This window comes from Montipora foliosa, chromosome 5 (assembly GCF_036669935.1).
Source record: "Montipora foliosa isolate CH-2021 chromosome 5, ASM3666993v2, whole genome shotgun sequence".
Classification (NCBI taxonomy): Eukaryota; Metazoa; Cnidaria; class Anthozoa; order Scleractinia; family Acroporidae; genus Montipora; species Montipora foliosa.
Window position 1 is genome coordinate 32346919 of NC_090873.1, and position 17500 is coordinate 32364418.

At 38.9% G+C, this 17500-nt stretch overlaps 1 protein-coding gene and 1 long non-coding RNA gene across 2 annotated transcripts in view; both read left to right on the top strand.

The window, feature by feature from the left end:
* The window catches only part of LOC138003125 (uncharacterized), a 315129-nt gene that overhangs the window by 142578 nt on the left and 155051 nt on the right, over positions 1-17500 (top strand). The gene's annotated exons all lie outside the window — the stretch shown is intronic.
* Positions 1-17500, top strand: part of LOC138004427 (uncharacterized) — a 137591-nt gene that overhangs the window by 108506 nt on the left and 11585 nt on the right. Inside the window, exons 7-9 of the mRNA XM_068850934.1 lie at positions 4683-4865; positions 8394-8701; positions 16124-16271. Of these exons, the coding sequence (XP_068707035.1) occupies positions 4683-4865; positions 8394-8701; positions 16124-16271 (639 nt within the window). The remainder of the gene's footprint in view (positions 1-4682; positions 4866-8393; positions 8702-16123; positions 16272-17500) is intronic.

Genomic DNA, 17500 nt, shown 5'->3' on the forward strand with positions numbered 1-17500 from the left:
TGTCTCGGCGGAAGATCTTCATCCCACCTATGTTCAAATGGCTATTAGAAATTGAGCTGTCCAGATGCGTTTTTTTATGGCAATTATATCGAAACGACAAATGCTTTGTAGTACTCTTAGCTCGTCGATCTTGTTGCGGATACTACAGACATTCAGATGAGCAATTTTTAAGTCCTAAGTTGAGGAGTTGAGAAGTTGGGCAGCTTGTTGAAGACAATTTTCATCGTCATCCCCAGGGTACGCTTTGTTTAGCGAAACTGCGACATTAGAATTAAGATCATTTTGAGTGCTGTTTACCTCTGTTAGAGTCTCATTCCCGGTTTGGTCGAGAAAAGAATCGCTCAATTTAGGGAGAGAACAAAAAGAACACTCCCAATCAAGGTGATGGTTTTCTAAATAATATTTAAAGACTTGCTTGCTTGTACCTATGCATCTTGCGTGAAACCATTGATCGCACGTGGCACACAAAATGGCGTCCTGGTTACTTCGGACGGACTTCTGACATTCGCCGCAGGGGAACTTTTTATGAATTGGGATGGACATCACCAGAGAACTTGATTAGTTGGAATGAGCATATTCCTGACACATCGTAAGGAACACGACAAGCCATGACCAAAATAGTAACCGTATTCAAATCGATGCAGTTTCACTGTTTTCATGACAGATGAAACTGCATCGTTTTGAAAACGCTCCACTTTTGGCAGTGGTTTCAAATCGACACGGTTTCGGCAACAGTTTCGATCGGTGTCGTGTAAAGAGAAGATGTAACCGGCATCGAAACTACGCGGTTACAAATGAAACCGCGTTCGTGTAAACGCTGCCTCAGTCTCCAGTTAAAAAAATTCTGATCACGTGATAACACTTTTTGTGGCTCTGCGGTTTCGGAAATACCGATTTCGTGATTCTATTTTCTGTTGCTCTCCCCAAAGAGAAAAGCGCGAAACGGTGTTGACGGCAAGTAAGACCGGCCGAAGCTATTACAGGTAACCCAGGAAAAGTCTTGTCCGAGGAAAGAAGAAGCAGGTGAAAACTTTTCTTCAGGTTGTTTTCTTTCGAAACCACATAGGCACAAAAGTGTTATAACGTGATCAGATCTTGTTAACCGCAGACTGAAATCAATGCCCTTGTCGCCCTTGTCCAAGGACGCAATCGCTGCTCATCCGAAATATGTCACTTTCACCAAAAACACCGTGGATGACCAGTAAGTACCTAGGGTATGAGAGAATGTGACCCCCTTTTGAAAAATCCTAGCTACGCCCCTGTCTTACCCAGTGGCCAGACCTCCACTTACCAAATCAAAGAAATTCTAGAAAACAGAAGTGAAACCGTTAACTAACCTCAAGGCAGCAGGTTACAGACGGACCGACGAAAAGACAGCTGTTTAGCTCAAAGAAGGCAATGACCTTTGTGCAGGACAGAGCGCCAGCCCACACTTCAAAGGCGGATCAGACATGGTGTCAGAAGAATTTGCCAAACTTTTATACCCATGGACGACTTGCCGGCAAACTCGCCTGATCTGAACATTATTGACGATACAACGTACAAAGACCCAGCCCCTGAAACTCTGCACTAGCTGAGAAGGAGACTACGGTTCGGGCGAAAAAATGCCAACTCTCGACACGCTTCAGGAGCTCAAGCGTAATTCTTCCCCGACGCTTAGAAAATATCATAAAAAAATAAAAGAGGCCATTTTGGTTACTAATATTTAAGTTATTCGATATAGAATCAATAAGGAACAACATACTTAATTTTCGAAGAGGTAGTAATTACCAAAATATAAGCCAACAAAACATCGGAACGAACTTTTGAAACACCCTTTATACCTATTTATTTTATTTTTATTTTGTTTCTTTATTTCTTTACCTGTTTTACTATTAACCTAATTTGCTAAATTTAATTGTAAGTTACATAGCCCGCCTCGATTATCTCTGCTATATGCGAGTTGTGTATTTCTTCAATTTGTTAGATTTAAACATTGAAATAAATGATGATGATGATGATGATGATAACAATTTATTTATCATGTTTCTTGTTCATGAAATTTGATATCCTCGTCGTGCAAGATGATTATGTAACATATACAATATGAGCGGCAGATTTGGCGCGAAAATTGTTTATGACTTATTAAACGTCAGCATTAAAGTGTCAATGTACATTCGATATTTTTGATGATTCAAGACATTTTAACAGGAAAAATCGAAAGAAACGTTTATGTAAATGAAGAGAATTCTGTATCAGTTATACAGATATTGATTAATCAAACATTTCTTTTGTTTTCCCAGCATGAATTATTAATGAATTTTATAAGGTACTGTTATCATTCACATGTGATTATACTGATGTCGTCATAGTCACAGATATAACAATATAACATACCATAAGATAAGTGCATCCTGTTCATGCGTGAATTCATGTGGCTGTTGGTGTCATAAATTAAAATTTCATTTTAAAAGATCGGTAAAAAAATGGCTTCAAGATACGAAGACAGTGAAACTACCTTTGACTTTCTTCAGTAAAGGTGATCCCTTTTTTCGATGCTTTTAAAATGAATAAAAACTGAGATGTCTCTGATTTGGCGGATAGTTATTATCTGTATAGGAAAACAGAACATGGTATATGACCGCGCGGGGATACGATTTTTTTCTTCTTGCGCTGAGGTATCTCTCACTCGTTTTCTGCACTGACCGTCGTGAGATGTACTATCAGCACTCTTAGGACACTTTCCATTTGACAGAACTGATCGGCCAGACCAGGCATTTGGAAGGACTAACCGTACAACGCCTTGAAATCAACACACTTTGAGGATGATATATACTCCTCCAGAAGAATGCGAGGGATTATCAAGCGAGTGTTCTTTCTAATTGTTGCATTCTCTTTGCAAACTGATGTGTCTGGCCGGGTAGTTCTAACAAAGGGAAAGCGCCTTAAGATAAAGACAAGTTCGTATTCCCGGCAGTCATGAGGTATAATACTCTATTTATTGATGCTTTTAAGGTTCTTTATGGAGCGGAGAGAAATAACCACTTTTTGAAAGAGTTTTTTTGTGACATGCGGAATAAGGTCAACGAAAGTGGGTTCCACTTCAAGAGCTTGTTTCTTCACGCATATCACAAAAATCCAACTCAATAATTATTGTTTTATCAAATATTGTTTGAGAGACGGATATCAAGCCACAAAAGCACTAGTGGAGGTCCCCTGTTTATTTCCTTTTGAACAGGGACAAATATAAATCAATTAACTAAGTGTGAGCAGGAACCCATGACCCGGAGCCTACAACTCTACTGTGTTCGTGTCATAGCCTGCGTAGCATGGCGGTTTTTTGTCGAGCCGGGCGCACGAGCGGCGAAGCCGCAAAATTCGCGCGCGAAGCACGCGAGAACGAGCCTTGATTTTCTTTTAAAACCAGTAAACTCATAGGTACGGATAAAATCAGGTAGCGCATTCCGCAACTTAGCTGATACGTAAGAAAAAAGAGAACTAAGACCATAACTGGTTGTTCCAGGTTTATTGAGGAACAAAATGTAATTTCCGCGAAGATCATGCATAAGAAGGGGACGGGAGAGAAAACGTATTTTCCATATAAGCAGAATCTCCTCGCGGTTTTTCTGCCCTCGCCCGCCTTTATTACTTAGCAACCAAAGCCGCCATGCTACGCAGGCTATTCGTGTCACGGCATTTTCACAGACCGATTTATTTTTAGATTGAATTTCCCGCTAATGAGACTCCCACAGGAGCCCGATGACCAATTACAAGAAATTAAGCTGACGTCATAGGGTCACCGAACCGTAACTGCCTTTGTCTTTTCCGGAAAAGATAGTCTAAAAATAGATCGGTCTGTAAAAATGCCGTTACATAGGCCGAGTATGGGAGCTGTAGGCTCCGGGCATGGTTTCCTGGTGTGAGGTCATTAGCCAATGATGCCAAGCTCGTGGATTTTTTAGGACTCTGTAGGTTGGGTGATTTCCGGAATTAATTGTAGGTTGTGAGCTAATCAAATTCAAGAAAGGAAGTTCGTGTGCAATGTTCCGAGATTTGTCAAAATTAATGGATAGCTAAGAAATAACTGGAAAGTCGGCTTATAACTGAGACATATGTAGACATTTAGCTGTTGGCTGAGACTCCAATACCCTCAAACAGACCCTCGTAATGTCTTACCGTAAATAATTGATGATACCCATCATTTATTGCTCATTTTCTTTTTTTTTTTTTTGCTTGTGACACAAGATCATCTTTCGGCTATAGAATGAGCACAGACAAAGCTTTTCTCCTTTTGACATCGCCTGAGATAAGCGGAAAGATACTTCTTCAGTAGGGAAAATAATATTATTATTCTCTGGTTAACTTTCGGTTTGAAGGCCAAAAGTTTAAAGATTGTACATCACTCTATAATGTCCACCAAATGAATGAATAAACATTAAACGCAAATGTTGGCTGGATTTATAATTGTTTTTAAAACTGGTTTAAAACTATTGTAGTTTTACTTTTACTTGCTGTTATTGCCACAATCTGAAACACTTGAACTAATCACGTAAAAACGTTTAAAACATTTTAAACATAACCCAGAATGAGCTCTAACGAGAATCTCATAATCCGCTGAAATAATTTATTGTTCCATCATTTCCTGGAGTGACTCGTAGGAGTTGGTGTGCAGTTATGTTGATTTGTATTCACAACTTTTTCAGCCTCAAGATCAACTGAAGAAGGTCAGGAATGTCGAGCGCCTGTTGAAGATCGTAACTACGGGAGAATTCGCCGATTTCGCATCCTGTGTTGGCCCAGCGTGTTGGGAAGACATATAACCTTTAATAATGATTATGGTGAAGAATTGTATGAAGTGGAAGTTTACTCTGCTCAATTGCAAAGAGGTATAATATTTACGATATAATAACAAGCTGGTATTCACTGGTTTACTTATTTTTGCCCTTCTGCCTTTCTTGATTATAATGTAACTTGGCAAGTTATGCAAAATCGATCTTCCGCTTGCAAAATCATTTTTCTCGTAATGCTCACATGAGTTCTTGTCCTGACTAATTCAGGAAATCAAGTTTTTAAGACGACAGCCTATCATAAAGCTTCGATTAGGCAATCGCTTTAATTGAATTTAATTACTTGCATCATGAACTTCATCTGCATCCTATTCGACCTGAGGCCTAAATTACCGTCGTTTGTGGTAAATTATGGTGGTTTGTGGTAGTTCTTAAGCATCTCGGAGCACGAAGACTAAGGGTTCGTTCGATCAGTGACCGTATTCCGGAATAGGAATACATGGAATAAAAGTTAGAAATCCTTCGTTTTTACGAGATTCACATTAAAATTGTCAAATACCTGCTAAAATGCTATTTTAAACATATGTTTGTTATCCTTGTTGCTTCAAAACTCCAGACATACCGTTTTAAATCATCACTGCACGTATTCTTATTCCAGAATAGGGTCAATCAAACGCACTATGTTAAAGGGCTAAGTCACGCGATTTTAGGTAACTTTGTTTAATTTTGTTAATTATGAGCTCTAAACGTCAAATTGGCAGAGCAAGAGTCTTTCATTTGCAAAATCACGGCCACATAACAACTGAGAATGATTTTCCAGCTGTGTAAATGACATTTTGATATAGGCTGATATAAATTTGAAAAAAAGGTGGGCCGACGTTTTTCAAATTTACCCAAATTCAATCCATTTCAATCCTCTCCAGTTTTGTCCATCCATGTCCCTTCTTGGCTTCCCTGCAGTGTTTTGTTAGAGTTCTTCTATAGTTTTGAACAGTTATTTTGATATTTTAGTTAATTCTATGACCATTCGATCAGTGCTGAAATTGCCTAAAATTGCGTGACCTAGCCCCTTGAAGGGGGCTGCAAAGGGTTTTTATCTCAGAGCACTCGCGTTTAAGCCATACACTTAATCTGGTCGCGCCAGCTCATGAATCCAAAAGTGTGGACAGAAATAAAATTGCGACCTACAATCGCAAAAGCCGGAAAAAGATTTGTTAGACTTGAGCAATATGTCGAAACTTACCTTGTACACCTTCGTAAGTTTCTTCGCAAATTCTTTTACAATTGTTTTTTCCAACCATCTTCCAACGATGTTTTCAGAAATAATGTAAGTTCTACTGGGTTAATTTTAGGTAAACGTTTAATGGAATTTAATTTTCAAAATGGTCTTTAAGGTATTTTTCGAAACCGATTTTAAAGGACTTGTGGCAGTGTCGTACTGCTGCCATCATGGCAACAGTCCGGGACTCGTGGACAACCTTTAGAAACTGCCTGAAAAAAGTAGTAGACGAATATCAAAGTGTTTCCCGTCTAAAGGATCTCTGTTGTAATCCTTTTCCTTTGGAAACCCACTCGCGCCTGTGGAAAACCCTTTGGAGCCTCCTTAACAATCCTCATTAAGACCAATAATTTATCTCATTCAAAGCTGGATGGGAGAACCAAAAGTCGCGATCCTGCATGCGCTCATTGGTATGTGAACTTGAAAACGGATTCGTTACTCTGCTGTTGAGAGGAGTCCTCTAGCGTGAGAGTGTGAAGTCGTTTTCTTTAAGAAAGAAGATCGTTGCCAAAAGGTCTGGATAGTAGCAGGGATAACGATACTTTAAGAAACAACACAACACTTTTTAAATTTAAAAACATGTTTCGACAGAAACTTCTGCCATCTTCAGTTTAAATTACAAAGTACAGAGTTGAATATATAGTGTGAACCAAAATGCTAATTAGCTCTAAGGACACATGACAATGTAAAAGATTACAAAGAAAGTTTTAAATTAACATGATAAAGTTGATGATTAAGTGTAGGTTTCTCCCATTGAATGTGAATGGCTTCTTTTATCTTAAGCTGAAAGGTGGTAGAAGCGTGATCTAGGATGCTACGACCAGATAGATGGTGTAGCAATGGGCTCCCCCCTCGCTCCTGTTCTTTCTAATTTATTTATGGGTCATCATGAAAAATTATGGTTAGAAAATTTCCAGGACTCTGAGATATTGTTTTACCGACGTTATGTTGATGATACATTTTGTTTATTTCATTCACACGTACTCGCCATGGCTGTAATCCCCCGGCTTCCGTCTCTGACACTATACGTACCTTTTACTTTAAATTACCTTATATTGGTCCTTTTTCTTTTATCACGCAGAAAAAGGTTCGCCTTTTTGCTAAACGTTATTGTAATAATATTGATATTAAGTTAGTTTTCTCATCATTTAAATCGGCAACATGTTCAGTGTGAAGGATCCTGTCCCTAGTGGTCTCCGTGCGGGTGTGGTATACAAGCTTTTGTTTGCGGGCTGTAGTGCCTGCTATGTCGGCGAAACTACCCGGCATTTTTCCACGCGCGTACGTGAGCACACTTTCAGTGATAAGACCTCGCACGTCTTCAAACATCTACAGAATTCTGAGCATTGCCGCACTTTGTGCTCTAATGATTGTTTTAGCATCCTAGATCACGCTTCTACCATCTTTCAGCTTAAGATAAAAGAAGCCATTCACATTCAATGGAGAAACCTACACTTAATCATCAACTTTATCATGTTAATTTAAACCTTTCTTTGTAATCTTTCACATTGTCATGTGTCCTTACAGCTAATTAGTATTTTGGTTCACACTATATATTCAACTCTGTACTTTGTAATTTAAACTGAAGATGGCAGAAGTTTCTGTCGAAACATGTTTTTAAATTTAAAAAGTGTTGTGTTGTTTCTTGAAAAAGAGAAGATCGTGTTTTTATATTTCAAGAAACAGAGATATCTGTTTAGCTTAACGCCTTCAAAAACCGAAATTATTTTTACCACACAAGTGAATATTTCTCTCGCGTGCGCTGATTGGCTAACTCGGAGTTGATTATCCAATTACTATTCCTCTCCGAGTAGCTGGCGTGCGAGATTTGAAATTTCCGAGCACATTTTACAAAAATATAGTAATTTATTGGTTCGCTTTTTTTTTTTCAGCTTTTGTGGTGTATACAACAATTATCGATTTTTTCACCTTCTCTTCGGTGACTGATAGTTAAATATCAGGTGTCTATAAATTTCAAAGTTGTGCTAGTGAGTATCTTCAACATTTAGAGTCGGAAAATTCCTTTTTTTATTTCAACTGGATTTGCTTACAGTTCAAGTCTTTTGTCGCCGAATGAGAAGTCCACCTTTTCCACTGCAGATCTTCCGGTTCATTATAACCAAGACGACAATTATGCTAATTCTGGATAAATAATTTAGTTGGAAGTTGGCTCTAAGTTTTTGCCCATGTATAGTCAGATGCGGTAATTGAACTGCGACTGCATGAACAACGCGGCCACGAACTTTTATCTGGAAGTAACCACATTGGTTATTAAACTTTTGATATCATAAACTACACAGCTGTCAAATCTACTCGTCCTGCTAAGATAATCCCTTATTTTTTTTTAGGCTGTCAGATTCAAGCAATTAGCTGGTTCACTCTTGGCAGATTTTCAGATGACGTCTACTCAGCTTCCTCATCCAGATTTGGCTATGGACCTGAACAGAGTCGACTGTACGGAAATCGTGCGTGGTTACCAAGCACCAAAAGAAATGTTAGCGACTTCTTACAAATCAACCTTGGTTATGAGTTCTACATTTGTGCCACAGCAACTCAAGGAAACCCAACTGCTGATCAATGGACAACAAAATACAAGATATATACATCGTTGGACAACATAAACTGGGCAACCTACAAAGAGAATGGAACAGAAAAGGTTTGGAATTAACTTGAACAAATTTTTAGGGGGTCATCTTACATGAGGATTCGGTTCCTCTCTGATGACAGCCTTTTTGTATTGATTATTACAAATAAAGTTGTTATAAATAAATAAAAAAATAAATAAATTCTATGGGAAAATTCACCACCTGACGAGGGAATTCCACTTCAAATTTCACGCGAAAAACCACAGCTACCCCAAGTTAACGATGTAATTTGAGCATCACGATCAGTTAAAATAGTAACCGTTTGTATGGGAATTTGCAAACGTCTTTAGGAGTCGAAAATAAAACAACATTAATCGAACAAAAATGCCTTACCTTGTCTTCTCGATACCTTATCAGTGTTTTTGTCGCGTACTTTGGCCATTTCAGCGCTACTCCAGTGGGTTCTAGGTTCGCTGTTTTTTCTTCATATATTTTTGTGCCAGTCAAATTGAAGCTTCAACATCCCCCCCCCCCGGGCATACTCCGGACATTTGACTCCTTTTCCTCCCTGGGCGGGGGGAATTTGATCATCTTAGTCTTCCCGGGGCGGGGCATTTGATCACTACTCTTAGAGGGTGGGGAATTTGATCACTAGCCTCGATTTCGTGTTACGTTTGCACGTGGGTTGATAAATCATGGCGGACACAAACTTAGACACATTCTAAGGTAAATATTCCGCATTCGTGGCTGATTAGTTGAAAAGCAAAGGCCTACAGAAAGAGATATTTATATCTGTTACCTGTTCTCATTGTGCCTCTTGCCACGTAGGGCCCTCGTTCTCCTTGGTGTTGTCTATTCAGCTGAAGAGAAGAGCTCTGGAGTCGAGATTGAGTTGTGTGCTTAGTTACCTGGGCCCGGTTGTTCAAAAGCCGATTAACTTTAATCCAGGATTAGCGTAAACTTTTGTTTCATGTTTTCAACTTTTTGGTGAAAGTGGTTTTGCTTGTTTTTGTTTTTCAAGATTGACTTCCTCTAATGTAAAGTTTTGCCGAATATCAGCGTCGAACAGCATTTGGGCGTAGAGAAATAAACTCCTTGGTTAATTGTTAATCTCGGTATTAGCGTTAATCGGCTTTTGAACAACCGGGCCCAGGCCTATAAAAGAAAGTGAGGCTGGTGTTGACCTTGTTATGATACAGACCTCCCTCCTTTTTTTCTGTTAATGATGTTGTTGTCATGCTAATTAGTAAGAAGTTGCATAAGAATGGCAGTGAGCTTTCTATAAAAACAAGGTTAACTCCAGCCTCACTTCATAGGCCAGGTAACTAAACACACAACTGTAAAATGGTCTATTGTCTCGTGTTCTGATAAATACACGTTTCCTGGGGCGCATCCAGGTTTTTACAAAATGAGGTCCGATTGAAGGTGCCGCCGAAGGCAGCGCGCCTGTTGGGGACCCCTGGGAAGTTTTGGAATTTTGAGTCCTCGGGAAATTTCCGGCATTCTGAGACAAAGTCAGCGTGTTTTAATTTAAAATTCCATATTTTTGCATTAAAATATAACAGAGCTGCGCAAAATGATATACGTCATTTGCCAACTGGGAGGTCCATGTAGCGAAAAACTGTGACCGAGGTCTTCAAAATGCTGCCTGAGGCCGCAGGCCGAGGGGAGCTTTTCCAAGGCCGAGATCACAGTTTTCGCTATAAGGACCAACCCTTAGCTGGTAAATAGCTTTTTTCTTTTCTCTCTCTTTTGCTTTCTGAATATAAGTCTTGACTCGCACCTCGTTTGATAGCGAATGCAGTACGCGACTTACAAACTGAACGTTTCAAAGAGAAACATCTTTATTTGAATTCTACTTTCAGGCCTCTTGTCTACTAAAAATCTGTTTTGAAACACTTACTGTTGTATGTAAACGGATTCGGTGTCAAAAAATGGAAATTTAAGGTCATTACGCAAGCTCACGCAACCAGGGCTAGGATTTCGCCCGGGTTGGCCGGCAAGATAGAAAATTCCGCCCGCTCCAGGGCCAATCAGTTTGCAGGATTTGGAGAATTCCGCCCGCGCGGGCATTGAGAAAAAAAAAAATTAAGTTGTGTACTTCGGATCAAATTTTCCTTTATAAAACTATGAGAAAGGTATGCTGTAGTTACTTAACCTTTTTGAAACTTTCTGTTTCACCAAAGACGGGATCCATAAGAAGCATTCTTCGGGGTATTTATCTTTTTACAAAACGCTGAACTACAGCATCGTAGGTGACGGGCTTTTCGTTGTGACTGGCGTAGTGCAAACAATTCGCAGCAAACAGTTAATGTTAGGGAAATCGTCTGGATCACAGGCCTGGTGAAAAAAGAAACACATTCGCAGCGAACCAAAATATTCAAATACCGGTACTTATTTGTTTCTTAATCAGAAAACGTTTTAGCTACATCGAACAGCAGCGAATTAGCCTTCTTATTTAAGATGTACTTGTATTTATTTTATATTTTTACAAGTTTATGTCACTAGGTGTTTCAATTTAGGGGGTTCGATCAAACCCCCTGAACACCCCCTCCCCCTCCGCCCCAGGTCCGCCCCAGGTTTTCAACAATCTGTCCGGAGTTTGTTGGGATCATAAAGTCATTAAAAAGTGGAAGTGGGATATGACGAACTTGCAGCGAAATGTCACCAGGTAGTGAAATCTTAGTCCGTTCTGATTCACGGTCATTGACCGAATGCATAAATGGGGGCCTCACTTTTTTAAGCCTCGTTTGCATGGACAAAATATAAAATAAATGTTTCTTGAGAGTGAGGCTAGTGAGTCAAATTAGCACAGAAACAAAAGAATACATTTTTGGCCGCCATTTATGCATTCCGTTTATAAGGAGCAAGCTCCCAAGAAGGACTGTTCCATGCACGGACTCCGACCTTTCACTACCGCACCGAAAAATACTAAGACCTATTAAAATAGTCTTCGACGACATTTTTATGATGAAGTCACGTCGCTTTGCCTAGACTTTCGAAAAGTCCTTCCTCTCATGTAGATGACGCGCAGAACGAAGGACTTTTCATACTTGATTGGCGCCAATTTTGGCGACCCAAACATCAGAGTAGTCGTCGTGGACCCCAGGGGATAAGCTCAGGGGATAGAATTGTCAAATCAATTTGTCATACGCAGTGAAGCGTGACTTTCAACATAGCTACTAAGGTCGCCGGATATTCCGAATTGCGCTACTATCAGGGAAAAACAATTCAAGAATATCTGTCTTTCAGAGATATGTTTGTGTCTGCTCCATCGGGAGCTGGGAAAAGTCTGGCCTTTGAACTAGCCCCCTACGCTTTTGATCGTTTACTTGGAGAGGATTGCAATGCTATCGTCTTTTTAATTGTTCCACCTATTTCACTCATGAAAGATTTGGTCTCTGGTCTCAATTGTCGTAGCATTAGAGCGTCATATGTAGGAGACAACATATTTGAACAATTTGTGACACTGCACGAACGTATTATTGTACATTAAAATTTTGACTATTGATTGACATATGAATGGTATACGGTATACAATTTAAAAAACTTGGTCTCGCTACTTTCAGGGGGTGGGCAGGTCGCTACTTTCGGGACTTACTAGCGGCCCCAAAAACTGACGTTAATCTTGGGGGGTCGTTACTATCGGAAGTTTACGGTATTACTGTATGTTCTTCCTGAAACAACAGCTTCAGTCGCGCTCCGTCACTCACGCAAGACATTAGGAAGCTTAAGCACGCGCGTTTTTGAGACACGGACGGCAACCGGAAGTGAGCTGTTTTCCCTTTTAACTTGTCTTTACACGACCACAAAGTATCTTTTCTCCATCAGAGACGATTGGTACAAAAATCTGGGAGACACCACTGTCCTGGCGCGCGAAATGTTCTCTTCTGTTTGCCGTCCGTGTCTCAAAAACGCACCTGCTTAAACTCCCTATTTTCCAGGCGCCTTGTTCCTTAAAAAACTTAATTTATTGGCAAGACGCGGCAATGCGTCAGTCTCTACAAAGTGACTAAAACAAGTACAAGTAAAGGGCATTAGTAAAAGCAGGAATCCGGAATCTGGAACCCGAAACCAGAGACAATTCGCGAGAACTACTCACTCTTTGTACGCTCTGCTATAACCTGCAAACTCAAGTATTTCACTCTGAGAAAATGTATACTGTAAAATGGATCTGAGCTTGCTATTCTCAGTAGACATACAGATTTGAGAATGGTGATGGCATCATCAAACTATGCAGTCCAAATTACAATAAAGGAAACTTAAAGCTTGTTTAATTTGTTTTCCTTGTTTTTTCACTTGACTTTTTGGGTACAAAAATGCTTTTTTGATCAGTTTATATTATTTATAGAAAACTGTTAAGAAAATGTTTAGGATATTTAGAATTTTTTCACAATTATATTTAAGGGGAAAGAGCGAGATATTTCGGAAAAATATCAGGAATTTCCGGAAACATATTTAGACGATTTTACGAGATATTTGTAGCTAGGCCTAGAGGAATGCGTGAATTGGAAAGTTTTTGTAGGCTTAAAATGTGTTTGGACATCAGGTAAGTAATGCTGCTGGCGAAAGTGGACCCTTGGAAACTTCATCGTCGAGAAAAACAATGCGTTCAGACAACATTGAAGGAGAAAACGCACGCATACATTGACTTTACCCCTACAGGATAGTAATTTCAACATACAATATTGGTTTCTAGATGAGCCGTGTATACTTATCTAATCTCACATAAATGTATAACTAGTTATAAAAAATGCTAAAATTCTTTCAAACAATACTAATGTTACCTACATGTATGTTACAGAGACTAAATTGCTAAAACCAAAATTTGAGTACTTTATTATAGAAAATAATTATTGTTGATAACAATAAACATAATTATAAAAAAAAACCTAATCTACAACTATCGGGTTGGTCCTTCCTCAAAACTGCTTTGAAACTAATCTCAAATGTCACTTGGAAGTGCATCCCATGCTGTTGCCCCTCGACAAGCAAAAGATCCTTATAACCAGTTTTGCTTAAGGCTGGGACACGCTGACACACTAGGCGGAGACATGTCCAGGTTTGCATTTTTGGGATTTTTTCGCAAAATTCGCACTTTTCGCAAAAATTGTTAAATTCGCAAAAATCGCGACTCTTGTCAGGGACTAGTGTTCTGTAGCTTTTCAGTGTCCTAATCGCAGAACGCTGCAGGCTGGAGAACACAAGTCCCCGACAAGAGTAACGATGTTTTGCGATTTTAACGATTCTTCGCAAAATTCGCAATTTTCGCAAAAATAGTTAAAATCGCATCTCTTGTCGGGACTAGTGTTCCAAGCTTTTCAGTGTCCTGCGATTTTTGCGATTTTTCGCAAAATTCGCAATTTTCGCAAAAACCGTTAAAATCGCAAAAATCGCAGAACACTGAAAAGCTAGAGAACACAAGTCCCCGACAAGAGTCGCAATTTTCGCAAAAATCGGAAAATTCGCAATTTTCGCATTTGCGTGCAAACCTGGACATAAGTGACTAGGCGACAAGTTTTTTTGTTTTTACTACTCGCCTTCGTTTTTACGAAAATTCACATTAAAATTGTCAAACAACTGCTGAAATGCTATTTTAAACATATCTTTATTATTTTTGTTGCTTCAAAACGCCAGAAATGTTTTGTCTGGAACCGACTGTCATATAACTCGTTTTCGAGGCCTGTAGATGTCCTCTTACTTACGATTTTTTTCTCGTGGGGCACCTGTATATGGAATGTTCTTGTCCAATTTCTCCCTGAGCATACCGAAATGTAGATTCATTTTATCCCCTATGTCTTTTTTTATCAGTATATGATCGACACCAACTGGAAATCTCGTTAATCATTGTCGTCTTACGACCTAAAGTACTTTTTTATTACTTTTCGAGTTTCTCTTACGTTGCCGCTATTTTCTTGGATGTTGTAGTTGAAATTTTTTTTTATAATTTTGATATTAACCTTGTTTCTGGTATTTCTCAGTATAATTTAGTCAGTCTAACTCATTCTTTGTTTTGACAAATCTACGTAGCTTGTTGTTCTTTATTCGTGAGTAAATTTGATTGTTGGAAGGAAATTGTTCGAGAATTCACCAAAATGGTTGATTTTCTTTCCCTTGTGGTCCACATTGAAAACCTGCTGTCAATGAAACGTTTCAAGTGGGCAGGTTAGCGGGAGTGTACTTTCAAATAGCTGTTTTTCAACATGAAGCGTAAAAATGACTGCGAATGCTTTTTCCGTTTTAGTCTCATTGCAATGCGTGAGTCTGCGAGCTTCATTGCTTTTGGAGTTAGTAAAAGAACACCGCAATACTATGCATCTATCGTACGTTTTATTTTGACGTTTTGAAAATACATTCGTGAGAGTTGTAAGTTCATTTAGTTTGGCTTTGACACTACAAAGTTCATTATTTCAATCCTTTGTTCATCAGCTGGTACGTGTAGCTTTCTGTTTGGAGTTGGTCTTGGAGGAAGATCTGCTGGCAACTGAGTGGATTCTCTTTATGTCGGTTTCTGTGGAACTTAATCAGCATCGGTCTTATTTCTTTTACCCATTTATTTTTCTAAGGGGCCTCCTCAAGTTTTTCTTTCATCGTTTTGCTGAGGGAGAGGGAGGTAACACAAATTTGGATGGCATGATTTTAGAGTCCACTTAAGGATGGTGCCTGCAATTGTTATTACCCATATGCTTTGCACATTTCGAAATACTCGGGTTGCCCATAGGTGGTGCTTTCCAATACAGGGATATTTTTGGGCGGTTTAAAACTATGCGGAGAAAGCAGAACTCGGCAATTGCTCTTGGGATGCAAAAAGAAAATTGGGGTTAACCATCCATCGTTCGGAGCTTCAATTTGGAAAAGAACGCTATATACATTGCTTTGTATTTTACAGCTTTTTACAAATATTGTTGATTAATTAACTTTGAAAAATGCGTGGCTACTCCCAATTTTCTTTTTGGATTTCAATAAAACTTGTAAAGATTTGCTATTCCTGCATATTCGTAAACAGGGAAAAAATACCTTTGAAGTAGCTTATTACATGAAATTTCGCGATTTAAAAAAAATCTTGAAATTTAAGTGACGCGAAAATTAAATGTCGCGAAAATAACATGACGCGAAAATTAAGTGACACATTATATCAATAGCTAAAACAGCGAAAAATCGCAAAAATCGCAGGACACTGAAAAGCTTGGAACACTAGTCCCGACAAGAGATGTGATTTTAACTATTTTCGCGAAATACGCGAACCTCACAATCGCGAAATTAACGTGTCGCGAAAATTTCATGTTAGAAGGTAGTGGGCACCGTCCTTAAAAAAGCCGCGGTTTCTGATACTGGGACAGTTGACATTAAACTTTTCAAAGTAAACATTACCACCGTGAATTTGTCTTACCAAACAGAGCCGTCTGTCTTTAGCTTATATTTAGGCTACTGTCATCATGTGTATCATCGTCACCGTCCATAATTGTCAGCAAAAATTCTAATTTCTTTTGCAGGTCTTTCATGGAAATACTGGGCGAAACGACATTGTCAAGCATAATCTTGAGGAGGTTATCATAGCGAGCTTCGTCCGCTTTCAGATAACTGGCTTTTTTGGTCATAAGGCATTGAGAGTTGAGCTCTATGGAGCACTTAAATCTCTAGGTAACTCATGAACTTATTTTCTATAAATTTTGCAGATCCATCTGCATGTAATTATTTAAAAGGACAAAATTAGAAAAAGAAAAATTAACTCCATTTTTGAACTTGTTCTTTATGCGTATATGTTCAGGAATAGTATTTGACAGCCTTCTGTTAGTACTGTAAAAGTTCAACATATCCTCTAACTCTGAAATGACGATTATCTACGATTCCAAATTTTCTCTGGAATGACTGTAATCGTCAATTTAGATTACTCTGTCCCAGGACTTGTGGTAGCAGATGAAAAGAAAAAAAAAGTAAAAGTTGCATCCCTGGACGGGATGTGAACCTGGAGCACCGACTGTGAAAGAGCTAAAGATCAACTGGCTCACAATTGCACCAATTATTTATCAAGACTAAACTTGTAGTATATATAAAGTCATTGCTGAATAGTGGTTAAGACTAGTACTTGATTTTAAAATGGTGAGCTTTTTCTTGAGGTTTGGTAATGAACATTTTCTCCTGTTTAAACGTGTTTCTTAGCCAGTGATAATACATGTTTACAGCGACATTCAGAAGAAAAAAAATTGACATTTTAAAAAAGTAATGTTCTAACAATAGCGCTGCGGTGGTCTAGTGGTTGGGTGAAAGGGTTATTAATCGAACATTCCCAGCTTTGAGTCCAGCGAGGTTAGGCATTGGGGTCCTGATTTATAAAAAATAGGTCTGCAATGCGTACTTGTGTGGGATTTCAGTCAAATAGACGTTGATGATTAGCATTGCAGTAAAGTTAACACATTTTGTCATGTTATAGTGAATAAAGATTCCGTAGAATCCCAAGCTGCATAAACATGTTTGCACACCATTTGTCAGAATAAACCTGTTGGGATGACCGATGGACGACAGTTTTTCCAAAATCAGCAAACCAGCACAACGAGATGGCACTTGCCATTTGCAATTGTTTTCGGCTGATGAGAGACTGGAAACTGGAAAATTTAGCAAATGGTATTTAATTAAAGGAAATTTCCTCTGTTCCGTTCGAAATGGAAAAAGAGGACTACCTCTGTATAGGTAGTCTATAATTTTTGAATGGGTTTTCCGGAAAATTAGGGTGCCTACCATTTGTCCAAAAAATCCGGAAATTTCGGTTTAAAGTGAAATGGAAAGGAAATTTTTGTGGAAAATCCGTACGGAAATTGTGGACTACCTCTAGACGTAGTCCTCTATTTCTGTTCGGAACAGAACAGCGAAAA